Source organism: Dreissena polymorpha, chromosome 13, assembly GCF_020536995.1.
Source record: "Dreissena polymorpha isolate Duluth1 chromosome 13, UMN_Dpol_1.0, whole genome shotgun sequence".
NCBI classification, from domain to species: Eukaryota; Metazoa; Mollusca; class Bivalvia; order Myida; family Dreissenidae; genus Dreissena; species Dreissena polymorpha.
Genome location: NC_068367.1, coordinates 47,575,979 through 47,595,347, shown reverse-complemented (window position 1 = coordinate 47,595,347; position 19,369 = coordinate 47,575,979). Strand labels below are relative to the sequence as shown.

Here is a 19,369-nt window from a genome sequence, read left to right as displayed (position 1 = left end):
CGCTGTTAAGTGACGTTATTCTTTCTAGTATGCTTTATTTATCATTATTCTTGCGAACGTGTAAAAAGTGTGTAACTAACCATTAATTGTTGAGTTTATTTCAATTATATTAATTGCGTACATATTTGTTGTTGTTTTTTTTTGTTTCCTATATTGTATGAACTTTATAAACCTGATACAGAAACTGAAAAATGTGTTTGTCCTTTTTAAAATATTTTATTTTGTAAATTAAATACTAATTATGTATTTAAATAAAAAAAAATGACTTAATTATTGTTTTTTAAATACCAAATGAACACTTGCCGGGTTGTCATAAGCCATTTAACAGAGAATGTAACCTGCAGGTAATATTGTTTAAGTGTGTTTACAGCATAACACATGTGTTTCCAGACAACTTAAAATCATAATCCACGACTCAATAAAGACTCCGTTTTTAATATGGTGGCTTTATGCAATCCAAAACAACCGGAAACTAAGCAGTTTGTATGTGTTCAACACATAAAGAAACATACAATTTGATTGTCAAAGGAATACACTTATTTATGAAAATCGGTTAGGATTCAGACTTGAATATATAAGATATTTTACCGATTTCAACACAATGGCTAACTTATACATCGTACATGTTTGTTGTTGCTACAGAGATTGTTAAAAACAACAGACAATCGAAAGAGATATTGTTTGACAATTGTTTTGGCAGATTCCTGAAAACTTAAATCTTGCATTTTACAACTTGTGAATTAATTAATGATCCTTTACATATGAAACGAATGATTGTACCTACACGTTTGCACGGTGATAATGTTCCAACATTGTTCGAGCACCGTTCACCGTCATATTACCAAATATATTAAAATGTCTGACTGAACATGTCATGTTTAAGAATAAATAAGAAACAAAACACATTTTTCCTCCGTGGTAAAGAGTAAATCCTACCTTTGAGGGTATTAACGTGGTGTTTGAAATAAAAAAAGAAATCCTTACCTTACGGCAATCAATAGATACATAAGGTAATATTATCTTTAATACTTCTTTTATCTTCAATACGGCGATCGTATTGTAAATATAAATCGATTGTCTACTAAACAACAAACGCACATTATACCATCTGAAACACACAGCATACCATGACACACACATAACAAACTATGGCAAACACACAGCACATCATCACCAACATACAGCATATCATCACAAACACACAGAATACCATCACTAACACTCAGCATACCAAATCAAACACACATCATACCATCGCAAAACAAAATGCATCATGCCATCGCAAAAACACAGCATGCCATGACAAACACAGAGCATATCATCAAAAACACGCAGCATACCATCACAAACACGAAGCATACCATCACAAACATAAAGCTTGCCATGAATAACACACAGCATAGCATCACAAACACGCAGCATGCCATGACAAACACACAGAATATCATCACAAACACACAGTATACCATCACAAACACTGAGCATATCATGACAAACACGCAGCATTTTATGGCAAGCACACCTCATAATATTTCAAGGACATAAAATATGATTTAAACCCACATCATTTCGATGAAACAGCCGATTTATCAATAGTCAACAGAAGGCAGACGAGGCGTTCCATAGTTTTCCGATGAACAATGTTTTTTGTAAATAGAACTTATGTGGTTTGTTACGGCACCAATGTGAGTGATCGTATAGTTGATGTAAGTCTTATGTTTATAAGCAAAAAAGCAAAATCCAGGTTCGACCTTTTAAATAACGTTAAAATATAACAATCACACTAATAAAAATACAAATAATCACGTCTATTATCATTGATTATTCGCGTCGACGTCGAGTCGAATTCACAACAATACGTAAGAATTTGGCGAATACATGCCCTTAACAGATTCAAACACTCAATGGTTACTGTGATATACTTAATGTCCCATAACTTTGAAAACAAACATTGATGTTTATTATGTCCTATGCACGCCTCTTTTTGTGAATAAGCTCACCATAACGTTTCGTTGAATTCTAATCAGGTGTTGCTGATAAACCTGAATAATCGAGAAAGATGGAAAGACGGGCGGACAAAGCGGCAACTTAATATTTGCAGCCGATTATTTTTCAGGGAGAATAAAAATCAATACGATACTTTATTTCAATATATTTTTCTGCTATTTGTAGATGCTTTTAACTCATATTATCATTTTACTGACAAAATTGAACATGTTATAAAACATTGCGAGATATAAAACATACGTGTGAGGGAAAGGCATGTTCACGCAGATGATGTATATATAAGAGCCGTGCTCTGTGAAAAAGGGGTTTAATGCATGTGCGAAAATTGTCGTCCCAGATTAGCCTGTGCAGTCCGCACTGGCTCATCAGGGACGACACTTTCCGCCTTAATCGGGTTGTTGCTAAGAAGAGACTTTCTTGAAGCATAAAAATATCATTAAAGCAGAAAGTGTCGTCCCAGATTAGCCTGTGCGGACGACTATTTACGCACATGCATGAAACCCCTTTTTCACAGAGCACGGCTCATATTTAGCGGAGTGTCCGAATTTTCGATTCTTGATTTGGGATGCAATGTTTCAACTTTGATTTAAATATTGAAACATTAAATCATTTCTTAATATGATCAGCCACTTGGGCAAAATGTGGCTAAAAGCCGTTGTTGTTGTTGTTGTTTTTTATTTCATCGAAGTAGTCGTCGTCCCTGTTGTTTTTATAATTGCTTCTTTATGTAAATTCTTTGTCTGTTCACGATTATTTTTACAAAATGTGGAAATATATTTGTTTTCATTCGCGAAATCTAGAAGTTCAATTAAATGGTGTAGTAAGTATACACTTTATTTTCAAATAAAAACATCATTCACTCAGTAAACAACATATGTTCTAATACAAAATGTCGAGTATTGGCTTTAACATTTTTATACATAAACTTAAGTGAGTGATATTCCGATCCGTGTATAACATTTAAGAGACGTTTAATAGTCCAAAACTGTTAAAAACATAAACTAAATAGCAATGCCAAAACCACATAAGGGACGTCACTCGTTTTGCTATTTTTGAGGAATTGCATCTTCTCCCTTTATCTCATTATTTTACCACCTTACCAAATGTTACGTTAAGAGAAATGTAAGTTTGTGGCGCATGAACACTCGATTCCGTCGTTATTGATAATGGTTATGACCATGATTGAAGTGAAATTACTCACTAAAAAATGAAAACAATCAGTCCGTATGCGAAAAAGTTTAGCCTTTTTTGTGTATGACGTCGCATCGAATGAACATTTGAACGTGTGTCTGTATGAAACTGTTGTCAGGAGCATTCTCACAACGGCTTTGATGACGTCTTGTCACGTGAACTATAAGACATTCGCGATATGCATCACTTATCAATAAATAGACACATACAGGACACAAACATTTCACACTGCTGATCTGCAACAGTCACACGCACTGTCCCGCCATTCGCGTTGTCTTTGGGCATAATGTATAGCATTTGTGAAATATCGGCGAGATGCTCCTTCCTATTCCTACGGTTAATGCAATCGCTAATGTGTTGATTGATAAGTGGCGGTTGTCTTGGTAACCTTGGATGGGCGTGGGTCTCATCTTCGAACCTGCATCGGCATACCTCGCATGTCTTGGTACATGCAGCTCTCTGGCTTCATCTGCAACAGACATTATAGTGGTATTTCCATTAGCCCGTATAAACCCCATTTGAACTGTTTTCTCCTCTATTTTAAATGATTCATGCAACGGTCTCGACTATATATATTTACGTGAAATGCGTATTCAGCCGTAATCGAAAATTATTTTGGAATATTTTATTAATGTTTCACATATCTTTGATTGTGTTTTTTTCTTTTGAGATATGCAGTTTGTTTTTTATTATATGTGTGTTATTAAACAGAAATAACAGCGCCACTGTGAGTTTGTGTCAATTCAAAGTAAACATTGTAAAAGAAAAATCAACAATAAATTTAACTCGTTATAGAAATCGTATCCTTCGCAAAAAAAAAGCACTTCGGCGAGCGAAATTCTGATCTCATATTCAAGTAATTTCCTGATTGATGCATGCACGTGTAAATCTGCTTTAGTCATCATCCTCAATGTTCGTCACGCTCAGAAGTATCATACGGGTCGTTACATCCGAAAATAGTCCGTTTCGAGGAAGCAAGGAGGAATAAAATGCGCGGCTGATTACAAAAACAGCCCCGATGCGTTTTATGTTGCCAAAGATGAAAGATCTGGAATACATGAACTCATTTGGCTTTGGCGATTCGAAAAATTCTAGCATGTGATGTAAAAACTAAGATCAGATTAAGTGACACCAATATTTGGCGCTGGATGCATGTTGGAAATTTTAGCTCCACAATTTTAAATCTGATATACATGTATGTGAAATGCATTGTATTGATATTCTTAATTGCTTAATTATACAGTGTTTTGTCGTGAAGATGTGTTGCTTATAAAATATTTGTGGTTGGTTACTGAAAATTTCCTTAACTTTAAAATACATTTTTGTTTTGCTGCATTTGCTATGCGATTTTGATGGCGTGCTTATTTCGTTTGCTTATTTATTCCTTATTTATATCCTTTGAACCCATATATCGTCAGTTAAATGTACAATTTAAATTGTTTGGAATATTCAACACACGACTTATACCAAAATAAATATGTAATGGGTTATTGATCTTAAATTGTCTGGACTATCACTTTAAAGAAAGATTAGCAAAAGATTAGCAAAAATACATATGACTTGTTTGATAGCAACTTCAGTTCATACTATATCTTTTCGTTTTTTTATAACATATACAACTACAACGACTTTAAATTATGTTGCAACAACAACTGCCCATTGTGATTGATTGTTATTACAATATAAATAATGATAAAATTAACGTATTTAAAAAATTTAAACTACGCAAGATTTCGAAAAAAAAATATTATTGTTTTTATTGCCGAATTCGTCTGTCATATTTTATATCAAACTTATTTGGGAACTTATAGGATTTATAATTGTGTTATAGAGATATTTCTAGTTTACAACTATTCGTAAATAAAAATACGTGATTCGAGAAAACGTATAACGGATATTAACCCATTTATGCCTAGTGGACTCTCCCATCCTTCTAAATTGGATCAATTTATTTCCAAAATTAGGGATGTCTAGTATATTCATTTCTATATTTAGAATATTTCTTACAGAAATTCCTGTAAGCAAAGAGCGCAGACCCTGATAAGACGCCGCATCATGCGGCGTCTCATCTGGGTCTACGCTGTTTGCCAAGACCTTTTTTCTAGACGCTAGGCATACATGGGTTAATCATCTTTGAGGACAAACGGAATCACAATAACAAAGTCAATTCTATTTGGTTAAATCGCACATTATCAACGACTAAACGTTGTATTTAATACGTTAGACTTTTTCGTACATTGAGAAGTGACAATGAGATTAGACCCACAATTATTTGTATAATTTTATTCGCTTGTATATAACCAAACAAAATATAATACATCATCATACCAATATATTCGTATCGACATGTTACAATTATGCCTCGTTTAATTGTTTACATCAAGTTAGAAGGTGTTTGTATCAGTCTATTTTTTAGAGGTACGCGATATTGCTCGGAATAAGTTTCGGTCAAAACAACTCAGATTTTTTAAGAAAACCAATTTGAGATGAAATGCAAACAGTGTCGTTATTTATTATATACATCAAATGATTCATTACAAATCGAAAAGGCAGTTTTATGTAATTCTCTTTATAATGTTGATGAAAAAAGCTTCACTCTAATTAAAAAACAATCACAAGTATGAATGCATTAAACATAATTTTACATTTATAAACTAACGAAATTGTGAATTATATTTAAATCGTGTCTCAAGAGATCTGCAATATATTGCGCTTAAATAAAAATCTAAACGGACTTTTTAAATACAGGTTAAATATTTTCATTCCGGGCAAAAACAATGTGTGTTTCATTAAATGTCCCGTATCAAAATGCAGTTTTAGTATGTTTGATTATATTTTATATAGTTTGTTTTATTTTGTATCACTTTATTTGTTAAAAGAAAGCGTGTTTTTTTATAAATCAAATTTCTTACTGTGATTAATAACACGATATAACATGTGTCGTGGTATTATTGATATGTGTGAACATACTCCGTCAGAATTAAAATTTCCACGTCCATCATGTTCAATTTAATAAAATATACTTAAACAACACTTCTTAACAAATGTTTTTTAAGGCAAACAACTTAAACACACATCTGACATTAAATCATGTTGGCTGTATTTACGATGTATTCACTTTAATTCTTATATAACATATGATTTCTAGAGTTTTTTTATTTAGTGTTTGTTTGTGTTTGTTTATGCTTTTACATTCTATGCACTTTGTTGTGCCGACTAAAAATGACAACCGTGTTGATCACCAAATAAGATACTATGAAAAACTAGTGCATGTCCAACGTTTCATTGCATTTTGTAGATGTTATGCATTCCTTACTTTGTAGAGAATCTTCATGTAGTTGTTAGAACTAATTTATTATATGAGAACGCTAAAAACGCACTTGAAAAAAGTAATGTGCTAAATATTCTTTCCAAAAATTTTATGAGAGAATATAAAATGCGCTGATTTTATTTTAAGCTCTTTTAGACGATATACAAAATCGGTCCGAGGATTAACATACTTCTTTGTTTACTCATGCTTAATATAATAGGTTAGCAGGTTGGTAGCTGAAATATTTATAACTGTAATTATTATTTACTTATTTATCAACATATTATACATGCACATACGTTATAAGATTATTATTTAGTAGCTTCTCATTTTTAAATATTTTTCAACAGTACATACATCTGTAACACTTGTAGTATATTTATATAGACAAAATTTGAATGAAAAATAAAAAAAATGTACCACGCGTATTTGGCAATATCATGTTTGAATAGTACTGTATGTAAACCAACTAATTAAATATTGCATTTGAAATCGTGCTTAAATATATACAAAAGATAATTGTCTGCCATAGATGGCACAGGAATACACGCGTATGCAGTACGTCAGTTACATCAAATCTTTAAATTCATGAAAGAAACATATCCACACCATTTACCATTAACTGAATACTTCCGATAAATGCGAAAGATTTGCGTTGTTTATGTAATTCTTAAACACATTTATCTTCAATAGCGGGCAAAATTGTATTTAAATGAACCAATCGCTATGTGTTGCCCTGGATTACGCACTGAAAAAAAGGTATTGGTTTTTAGTTAACTGTCACCAAATTTCCTGGTTTTTACCCCAGAAATATACATTTTAAGAGAAGAATCATTTAAAAATATTATGGATCGATGCTTTTTTCTTTCGTCGGTCGTGAGGAAAACTCAAATATATGTCAATTTGTATCATATCACGTACTCGTACATCGTAAGTAATCAAGCTTAATGTCGTTCCAACATTCGTTTCCTATGAAAAGACAATTTCACAAACCTTCATGTTCACACGTGTCGGAATTCAACCTGTGTTCTCTTGTGTTGTATTCAGTCAAGATTATTTTAATTTCAAATTTTATCTGTCAAAAAAATTAACGTTGCAAGTTAAATTTATAATTTAACCCATTTGTGCCTAGCGTCTAGAAAAAAGGCATTGGCAAACCGCTTAGACCCAGATGAGACGCTGCATCATGCGGCTACTCATCTGGGTCTACGCTGTTTGCTTTAAGGAATTCCTGTACGAAATATTCTAAATATAAAAAATAAATATACTAGACATCCCTAATTTTGGAAATAAATTGATCCAATTTAGAAGGATGGGAGAGTCCACTTGGCATAAATGGGTTAAATTAGATCTATATCGTGCTATTCTTCTGTCTGCACAACGGCTTATGTGTTCTTTTCGGTAGGTAAGTAACAATAGATGTGTTTGAGTGCTGTGTTCGAATGAATGTATTTGAATATTAGTATTACAACAGTGTACACTTAATTTCGTTCAGGTAAAGTTGTATTGAGCTTCCCGCTGTTTTGGTTTCGTTAGTTCTATTTTGATAAAAAATATGTTTGTTTGGATTATGGTTATCTCAATAAAAGCCATACAATGACTGTGTCAATCCAATCAACTATAATAGCAATTGATCACGATAAATATACCGTTATATTGAAAGCTCCCAATTATTGTGTATCTTTCTAATTTACTCGAGACAATGAATCGATTACTGCCCAGGGAGAAGAGATATTTCAACGCTCACTACGCACTTGATGGACACGAGGGGAGAGAGAGTGCAGGGAGAGGAGAGAGAGTGCAGGGAATTTGGTTTCTGGTTACCGTTTAATGACCACTGGGATTATTGTTTTACCCGTTTACTTTGCTGAATAACCGGGTTTAACCCATTTATGCCTGGTGGACTCTCCCATCCATCTTAATTGGATCAATATATTTCCAAAATTAGTGATGTCTAGTATATTTATTTCTATATTTAGAATATTTCTTACAGAAATTCCTTTAAGCAAACAGCGCAGACTCGATTAGACGCCGCATCATGCCAAGGCCTTTTTTTTATAGACGCTAGGCATAAATGGGTTAAACCCTTGTATATATTCAACAGAACGAAATAAATATTTAAACGTTTAATTGTAAAATCAAATATAAAACATGTCAACTTATGAGTGTATGTAATTACGTATCTGTTAAAACATTCTTCACTTCAAAGTTGATGTTAACATAATTGCATTCAAGTTAAGCACTTTTTTCAATAGCAATATTTTCTTATATTTTAAGGAATATTTTGTTCATGGTTTTACATCTGATATATACATATAGCGTATTGCTATTGCGACTAGTGCCATAAAATATTCCGCTATCCAAGCAAAATTATTGATTTTGAGTTTGTACATAAATGGGTAATTATATTTATAAAGAAAAAAAAACAAGACAATAAACTTTTGAAAATACCAGAGAACTTGTTATTTCAAAATTATACTTCCTGTTTGATATATTTAACAAAAAATACAGACAGATAACGTTATTGTATCATTATTGAAACTTCTGTGTTTTGTTTAAAATGGAACTTAACTACGTGTTTCTATAAGACGGACCGCTATTTTCGCTAACGAAAGTCCTCTTTGAAGACTGCATTGTATGACAGAGGATGAAAGAAACGCCATTCTTCACGAAATTCATTATGGTCATCTGTCGTTGACCAAGACACATTAAGACATCTGTGTAGCTCATTAACGAGACTGAACTATTTATTATGTTATTTCTGAAAACAACCCGAACTGTGATGTATCCGAATTTTATTACACACAATATTTTCACGGCGCTTTGGTGGCAGAGCTCTGGAATTCTTCGAGGTGTTCAGGTCGCAAGTTTGACCATTTTGTGGTGATGAATTGCCGCGTTAATCAGGCAGTTGTTGTGAACTTTGTTTACCAGGCGCCGGTCGTTAGTTAAAGGCCCAGAATGATTTATACAGTTGTTCAAACACAACATTCATCGAGATTTTGCGTCAGAAACTTTACTGAACTACGAGCCTTGTAGTCTTGATTTAAAGAACAGTATCTCAAAAAGAATTGTACCTATACAGATAAAAAATGAATAAAATACGCGGATTGTAGCGCAGCATTAAAGCCCTGCTTTAAAAATATGTATCGACCATCGCTTGTATATACTTTATCGAATACTAGGATGTTAAGTTAAATCTAAACAAGATTGTGTTGATCTTGAGTAACTCCACTACATACATCCATCATCTAAATTACGTTTACATGATATGGACTATGTCAAACGTATCGAAAAATGACATCAGTTTAGTTCGTTTGTATGTACATGCGAATAGCTATATATACTGATAATTATTTGTGTCTTGTTCTGATTAAACTGGGCATAATACATGTGCGTAAAGTGTCCTCCCAGATTAGCGTGTGCAGTCCGCACAGGCTTATCAGGGACGACACTTTCCGCCTAAACTTGATTTACGGTAAGGAGCGGCCTTCCTTGAAACTAAAAATACCATTAAAGCGGAAAGTGTCGTCCCTAATTAGCCTGTGCGGACTGCACAGGCTAATCTGGGACGTCACCTTACGCACATGAATTAAGCCCAGTTTTCTCAGAACAGGACACATTTAAAACGCCTGCTAGGTGAATATAAAAGCGATACATTTCCCTACAATTATTTTTGACGTGGTTCGAACTTTTGAAAACGGTCTGTTTGATTGTGGGCATTTACAGGTATACTTAATTCAATTTCAGTTCGCATTTGTAATAGATCATTTATGACGTACTGTCATGTTGAATCATACATCACTGTGTGTATTAGGAACAACGAATACTTGAATATTTGTTATCTATAATATGCAAATACTGATGCGGGAATCATCATAGATGAATTAATTGCATGAACGTTAAAGGGACCTTTTCACGTTTTGGCAAATTGACAAAATAAAAAAAAATGTTTCAGATTCGCACATTTTAGTTGTAGTCTTGTGAGGAAACAGAAGTACTGAACATTTACCATGCTCTAAAATATCCATAATATGCATCTTTCGACGATTTTAAAACCTGAAAATTATAAATCGTTGCAACGCGAAACGATTGAATAATTTGAACAGTTCTGTTGTATTCGATATATTGTGTGACACTACGAGGATTACTTAAATTACATCACTAACTGTGTGAGCACGGATGGCCGAATGGTCTACGCGTAGGCTTTTACTTAAGGGGTCAGTGGTTCGAGCCCATTTGATGGTTAATTTTATAATTGTTTTTTCCTAGAGCTTTTTAGAGCCAATGTTGATATTTATCAATATAACGCATTTAACTTAAATACATGCCAAAATCTGTGAAAAGGTCCCTTTAAGGTAGCGCACCCATAATGGGCACCTTTCCAAATACAATCTAATGTATTATTTTCTTAAACAGCATCATTTCACTGAACTACATGCACATTTTAAGGTATGCTTTTTGTCCTTTTTAAACAAATATACTATTTCTTTCAAAACCACCCGCCACGCTCGGCTTTTGTCCAGTTTATTTGCACCCTGGCGTATATGAAAGTTCCATAATTCATCCAGATTTCCAAATATGGGCATGCAGTTGGTGTTCACAGATGCAGTAAAGGTGTTTAAAGTTTAAACAAGATGAAATAAGTATTCTTTTATAGACATTTACTATTTATAACTTATAATCTATGGAAGATCGTCATTAAATTGAAGTGATTTCAGCCAAGTAGAAATTGGGTTTGTTAAAAACAAAGTGTCATGAAATTCAAAATAGTATCATTAAAGTAATATTTTGAACTTAGTTTTTATAGATACACTATTATACAGCAAAAAAAAACAAGAAAGATTTACCGTTTACTTGTTTAAATAAAAATAAAAATACAACATGCATGATTCTTATTTTCAGGAGTAAATTACCCAATTTAGCCATAACGTTGTTTTAATTTTAAAAATTGAAGAATGTGCATTTAACTTGCAACATATTTAACAATAAACATATCTTATATGCTATAATAAGTCAAATTACGTTAGAAAAGAAATAAAACGCGTCGCAAAAAGTGTGCGTTGTCGGCAGGATTCAAACTGCGCGGGAAGATCCCAAAAGATTTCCTGTCCATCGCCTTCACCACTCGGCCATGATAATTTCACTTTAGTGGCTGCTTAAATCAGATATCCATAAGTAATCAGGTAAAAAGGCTCTTCGATCTTTGAAAAAAAATCGCGGGAAATCATTACGGATGCGCAACCTTAAATGGCAAAATCTCATAAACGTATCTGTATTTGCAACACCAAATGTCGTGAATTACATTAATTAGATTATAAATACAAACACTTGATGGGCGACGCATCAAATTCTTAAAATGAAAATAGTTTGCATTGGGGATTAACTGCGCTAACACGACAACTAACAAAACACGCGTAAATGACCATATGATGGCTGAACATCAATTTTCTTATTGTAGCGCTGAATAAAGAATCGACATTGGTTTAGGTTATAGAACACTAATACGTCTCTGAAAATATCGAAACTTTAAATCGTTGCAGATCTGCGGTACTTGATATTGTGGAGTAAGTCTTATGCTGTCTTAACCTTTTTTTTCAGAAAATAATATTTTTATAAAAAATTAAACAAACATTATGCACTGTAATGTTTGAGATAACTCGTATGAATAAATAACATTAAGATATCGTCGCTGTCGTTCTCAAAGCTCGTAGCTCCAAAATTTTCAAAATATTTTGCTCGTCTTTTCCGAATATATTAAGTCTGGCGCGTGTTTTGTGCTATATCTCGTAGCTCTACGCCAATCAGAGCCCTTGAAAAAGCCACGTGACGAAATGTTGTAGAATGATTGTTGGCTTTTTTCCCGGCGAAAAGTCGTAGCGACGCCATTTCACCTATAGGTACGTCGTTTCGTTTGGACAAATTTGACAAAAACGTTTTTATAAAAAAAAATATTTGCAACTACGAGGTTTCCTATCAGGACGAATTGTCGTACCTCATAAACATGACAAAACTGTGGTGACAAAATATCGTAGCTACCATGTCTGACTGTCAGTATGACTTATCAGTATGACTTACGCGTCTACGGCTTATACCGTATTTTGTAGCTTCATTTGTTTGGTATTTTTACAGAATTTCAATTTCTAAAACATCGTTATAAAAAAATGACACGGATTTTTCTCTCTCCTGAAAAGTTGGCATTTTGTAGCTACGAGGTTTGAGAACGACAGCGACGATATTATGATTCTGTTCTAAGTGTGAAATTATGTATCAAATTTAAAATTATGCGCCACCCAGAGCTAAGCGTCTGTGGATGAGATAATGTAATAACTTTTTAATGAAAACTTAAATACCAAAATAATTCAGAATGTCAAAACCAAACGAGCTCTGATATATTAAAAATACAAGATTAAAACATGACCCAATTTATAGTTACTTTATTGAATGATTGCATTTTACCTTTTTCAACAATAAAAATACATTGTTGTTTCTTAAAATTAGACATAGTTTTGTGTAACTTGTTTGTATTTAATTAATATTTTTTCATACACATTCCAACACATTATTCCGTTATTCAGTGTTCGAAGAGGCCTGTCGTCGACACAGTGCAATAACACAAAATATATTATTTCTCTAATTATTGTTTGAAACAAAACTTTATTTTCATATTTTAATGGAGTTAACGCGTGTGTGCATATTTATCAGCCCTTTGAATTGGAAGACTTACAAAACTGATCACTTGTTCTTTCGATACATGGTTCTCAAACAAATATTCAGCAAGTTTATTTGTGTAGATTTGAAATATCCAAACAAGCAATAAGTGTGAGCACATGTTGATACTATACAAACTCTATAAAGGGGGAAAACGTTGAGCCCTGGGATGAATTAAGGTGATATGGATAAATACATGTTTGTTGATAAGACATATGTCCGACATGATTTGGTCGAGATAATCATTGACCCCTTGAGGTCAAGCAAGGACGCACACATGTTATAGCTTCATTTTTTTCCTAACGCACCCGTTACTTTAAACAGTGCATATATCTTCAAATTCATAGAACAGTACATATTGACCGTGTACTAATACATATTAAAACAACAGGTTGTTATGTCTTCTCAACAAGATAAATATTGTCCTAGATATTGCATTAATGTATAACTTTTACTTTGCCTTACTACATCATTCAAATTAAATATTTAATTACTGTGTCCGTGTTCAATATCAGCATGAGCGAATGTGAAATCATTCTACGTATCTTTCTCTCTATATATATAATGAACATTTTTATATAAGGGTGGTATTTTTTAGCTTTGGAATTTTTAAATTTTCTGAATCTTAATTTGAGCTACTCTTTGGAATGGGGGTTTACTGCATGCGCGTAAAGGTTCTTCCTAGATTAGCCTGTGCAGTCCGCACAGGCTAATCAGGGACTACACCTTCCGCTTTTATGATATTGTTCGTTTCAAGAAATTCTCTTCTTAGCAAAAGTGTAGTTTAAGCGAAAAGTGTCGTGCCAGATTAGCCTGTGCGAACTGCACAGGTCAATCTCGGACGACACTTTACGATCATGCTTTCAACCCCTTTTTCACAGAGTATGACTCATTTGAGTGACGATATACCAACTATTCTCAAAAAAGCATTATACGATAAGACTGCAAAATCAAAATTAAACTGAGAATGTTTCTTGTTAGAATATTTTTAATTGTATTTGCCCGGTAAACTAGTTGCGATTTAGCGATTGCATGAACGTGATAGATATATTCCTTGTAAAATGGAACTTACAAATGCCATTAAGCGTGAAAGTTGATACATTTAAAAAATAGTTTTCTCATAAGTATCATAAACTGTGGCGAGCCAGTCGGACCCGACTAGGTCTAGGTCCGACAATATAAATCTTATGGGGGGAGTCACTGCAATACACGCGTCAAGTTTACACCTTTATTTCTTCTACATAAACATTGCCGCTGACGGCGCCGACGTGAACAAGTACTACGTCGACAATAACGTCTACGACGGTTATGACAACGATGACAAATGCGAAGACTATGTCGAATATGATGATTACAAATGTGTGTGACGTTCACAAATACGTTCTATGTGAAGTTTATGACGTATATCATAATACATACAATCTTTGTGACCTTAGTGACGGTTATCGGTAATTAACAATGCGAATAAAAAGTATAATAAGCAAATGACAATAGTTCATGCAGAATCTAAAAAACATGTGCGTAATAATAACATATAACATTATGAAAATAACACAACAATGATCTCAACTGATGAAATAACACATAATTGAAATGAAAACTATATTACATTCACAAATAACTGTGTGGTTTTCCTTTACCCTTATTACAGACTTAATTAATCAGACTTAAAAAGTCACTCAACCCAAAATGTATCAATTAATTTACCGTTGTGTAGCAGGGTTCCATGTAGAAAAAATGCAAGAACATTAATACAAAAAATAACCATAGAATAACAATATTAACTTACTGAACAATTCCTTCTCAATCCCCAATTTTTTTTATTTCGTTAATGAGAAACACGACCCACTTGTTTCAGAGTCTTAACGTGTTCTGCGAACTTCGGGCGTCGTTTCAATCGGACGTAAACTAATTCTAAATAAAACCATGCAAATTACATCATTTTGACCATTCGAATTCTAGTACTAGCCCCAGCAACTTTTTTGAATAGTTGCTTTTTTCATTAAATCTATAACTGTTTTCAGAATATAGACAAATAGATACATATGTTTTTCTTTCTTAATTGAAAACATATTACAATAAAAACATCGGTTGGTGAGCCTGCAGCTATACGTGACTGCCAATCATGCGTGTTCGTTATGTTTTATTATTCCAAGAATGTTTAATGGCAATGTATGACCTACAAATTTAGCTAAGCTAAGCCTGAGAAAACAGTGCAAATTAAAATAAAACTGTGCATATGAAACCTTTGTCTTTTGTGTGCGTGCGTGTGTGTGTGCGTGTGTGTGTGTGTGTGTGTGTGTGTGTGTGTTTTCAACTGATTGAACATAGTTAATTGTCATGAAATTGCAATAGTTCTTGGTTAATTAATTACAAGATTTCAGAACCAAGTGCATCATTTCCGAAGATCGGTATCTGTTAACATAGTTCTTGGTAACATTCACAATGCTTGAAATAATTTCAAAATTTGATAAATAAGATAAATCATTTCCGCCGAAGGTGGTGATGATTTGTTATATTTTTGAAGTTGTTCACAAAATATTAAAACATGATTTGTTAACAAATGTAAGTAACAAGTTCATAATTCGACTCATGGACAGGTGTCTGCCTCAGCGCAAAAGTCGTTATCTTCCATCATAAATTATTGCTTTGAGACAAAAGTAAAAGTGAATGAATAATCCCAGAAATATTTAGTTAACGCCCAAATGAAACATATTTTTAGCAAATTAGTTAATGTACGTGGGTCGTAATCGTAATGTTGAAGTTCGGCTACTACTTGTTTTTCAATAGCGCTAACCTAGACGAAAATACAAACGAAAATATTTGGTATTGATGTCTAAAAATGAAGAGTGACTTGTGGATGATTGTAAGTAATTTATAGTAACAATTTGTTAATGGTGCTAGTAACATATAAGTGAAAAATAAGTTTATACCAGTATTAAGGGGTAAGCATTAGTATTATTCATAAAAAGATTATGATATAACTTGTGTTCTTTTATGTGAATCATTTGTATGCAAATTATGTCATGTGGACTTTAAAAACGATATTGTTGTTGTTTTTTACAAGTTGTTGGTTTTTGGTTTTACATTAAGATTTATTTAATATTGAGTTATTTATTTGGTAAACTTATTTGTAAAATTGATGTATGTATTCCTGATTCTTGATTTCTGCATTTCCTTATGCGTGATACTTTATTGCTTTACATAGACGCAGTATGACATTATAATAATTGATGTTGATTTATCATTGTTTATTAGTTCATTACCATTCTGTTATGTAATGTATCATGATAGTGTTTCTTTAACAATTTAATAAAGTAATATAAGTTTGAAAGACGTTGTGTTATTCTAAGATTATTTTTTTATCTAAAAATGAATAAAATAGACAAAAACACAATTAACGTACACTAATTTTTGCGCTTAACCATTTGCCTTTTCAATCTGACTCCTCAAAATATCATCATCATCATCATCATCATCATCATCATCATCATCATCATCATCATCATCATCATCATCATCATCATCATCATCATCATCATCGTCGTCGTCGTCGTCATCATCATCATCATCATCATCATCATCATCATCATCATCATCATCATCATCATCATCGTCATCATCATCATTATCATCATCATCATCATCATCGTCATCATTGATTTTATTTTTATTACTTTTATTATATTTATATTTAGTATTATTATAAACAATAGATAATAATAATAATAATAATAATAATAATAATAATAATAATAGTTTATTATTATTATTATTATTATTATTATTATTATTATTATTATTATTATTATTATTATTATTTATTATTATTATTATCATTTTTTTATTTTTTTTATTTTTTTTTATTATTATTATTATTATAATTATTAATATTATTATAATAATTATTATTATTAATACTATTTATTATTATTATTATTTTTTTTTTTTTTTTTTTTTAATTATTATTTTTATCATTATTATTATTATTATTATTATTATTATTATTATTATTATTATATCATCATGATTATTATTATGAATACTATTAAAACGTAAATAGTTTGCATAAGGGTAAATGTAAAATTGACGAAGAGCCTTTAAAATAAGTTAAGTTGTTTATTTTAAAAACGTGTTTCAACAAATAATAGAACCTTAAATAGAACTGCCCCAATTTGAAATTTAAACACTGTTTTTTTAATATATTTTGTTTTCGCCTCATGTGTGTTACTGCTCATTCAATGCATCTGTTAATTAGCAGGTTTGATTGACTTTGTATATATAGTGGCTACCAAAATATGAATCAGACTTAAAATAATTGACTTGAACTATATAGTTGAGTGTTTTTATTAAAATGCATTGGGCTAAAAATTAATATAAAAAAATAGGCACTTAATAAAGCAAATGAAAGGGATTTCATGCACTGTATTCCGTTTATACACATTAATTACATTTAAAAGTACATTGAACTGTTCACAAAACAAACGTGTATAGACTCAACAAAAATAAAAGTAGCAAATTTATTTATTGTATTGGCTGTATTAATATGGTGAGCACCTGGACAAGTACGGAATTGTATATTTTCGAGCCACATTTGCAAGTCGACGATAATTGGCGTGCAATGCGTAGCCATAGCGATGTTGAACATTCAGAGTAAAATCATTTAGTTTTAGTATACCTTAGATTCAGCGCATGTATGTACAAAGTCAAGCGGATTACAAATACTTACAGGCCGCGTCCGACTGTTACTCAGGCAAAACGTGCACACTGCTTTCGGCATACAGTCCATAGAACCCCGCATCATAGCGTGATGTTTGATGCATGGTTGGTCCAAACTGTCCCCGCCTACCATTAGCACAGTATTCAAATGCGCGATATAGCTCGTTGCCAGTCGCAACACTTCAATTTTTGACAACTTCCGGTCAGCTGGTTCCGTAGGAATTAACGTCCGTAAAGTGATGAACGCCGTGTTGACGCTCTGAGTACGGTCTCTTTCGCGGGCGTTGGCGTGCGATCGAGGTTTTCCGGTCATCGGATTGATTTCGACGCCGTCCATGGCGTCGTCCGGCGACGACTTCCGGTTCCTTTTTGACACCCCGTTTCCCTGATAACTATCACTGGAACATGCGCTGTCTGCGTCCGATATTGTGTGGTCGTCGTCTGCCTTTCTCTTTTTATTGTCCTTTCTCATTTTGCGTATAGTGGTAACACATGAATGAACTTTATAGGAAACAAATCTTCACAACCAAGCTTTATTTTAATAATTTGTCAATTATTTCAATAAGCAATGTATTTGTTATACACGCTATTTGTAATGCATTATGTTATTTAGACATCACAAATGATAAATAACCCCTGTGTCTTTTGTTTCATCATCTTATTTTGTTCTATTTTAGTTTTAGTTTTATTCCGAACAATATTTCTAGTAACAAATCTCACCCGAAAATGCAAGTTCGTTTCCGTGGAATTGTAATTAAATTACATCGCTTTTCCATCCGTAGTACTAGGAACCTAATAACTATTGTTAGTAGATCGATGCTGCGAAGTTAATTTACTAATCAACCAATTAATTCCTTTCGCATAACGATGATAACACAGACAGGGCTTATCAGGGAATCTGCCGCTGTTACTGTTCCGAAGCATAGGAACAGATGGCTTCGTTTTTATTGGCTAGTTTAAGAAACGTGGGCGGAGCTACACAAGCGAAAGTTCTGGCAGATGAAGGCTTATAAATCTTGTCATGCGCATGGCCGTTCTTTTTATTTCAGTTCTTTTGTATTTTAATTTTACAGCTCTGACGTCCTAAAATCCGTCTGAGAGGAATAAATTGAAACTGGGTGTTAAGTTCTTTTAAAGTACATTTGTATTAATCGCTTCTCTTGCCAGATATTGCATCATCATCATCATCATCATCATCATCATCATCATCATCATCATCATCATCATCATCATCATCATCATCATCATCATCATCATCATCATCATCATCATCATCATCATCATCATCATCACCACCACCACCACCACCACTACCATCATCGTCATCATCAGTAGCAGCATCACAATCATCATCATTATCATCATTATAATTACCACGATCATCATAAGCAGCAGTTTCATCGTAATGATTATAACAATATTCAGGATGAT

At 32.8% G+C, this 19,369-nt stretch overlaps 1 protein-coding gene across 1 annotated transcript; it reads right to left on the bottom strand.

Annotated features, from left to right (window-relative positions):
• Nucleotides 1-2,809: 2,809 nt before the first annotated feature.
• LOC127856055 (transcription factor 15-like) lies at nucleotides 2,810-18,550 on the bottom strand. The gene is made up of 2 exons (XM_052392041.1): nucleotides 17,949-18,550; nucleotides 2,810-3,667 (listed from the first exon to the last, which is right to left on the bottom strand). The coding sequence occupies exons 1-2, from the start codon at nucleotides 18,408-18,410 to the stop codon at nucleotides 3,605-3,607; spliced, it is 525 nt and encodes a 174-aa protein (XP_052248001.1). The 5' UTR covers nucleotides 18,411-18,550; the 3' UTR covers nucleotides 2,810-3,604.
• Nucleotides 18,551-19,369: the final 819 nt, after the last annotated feature.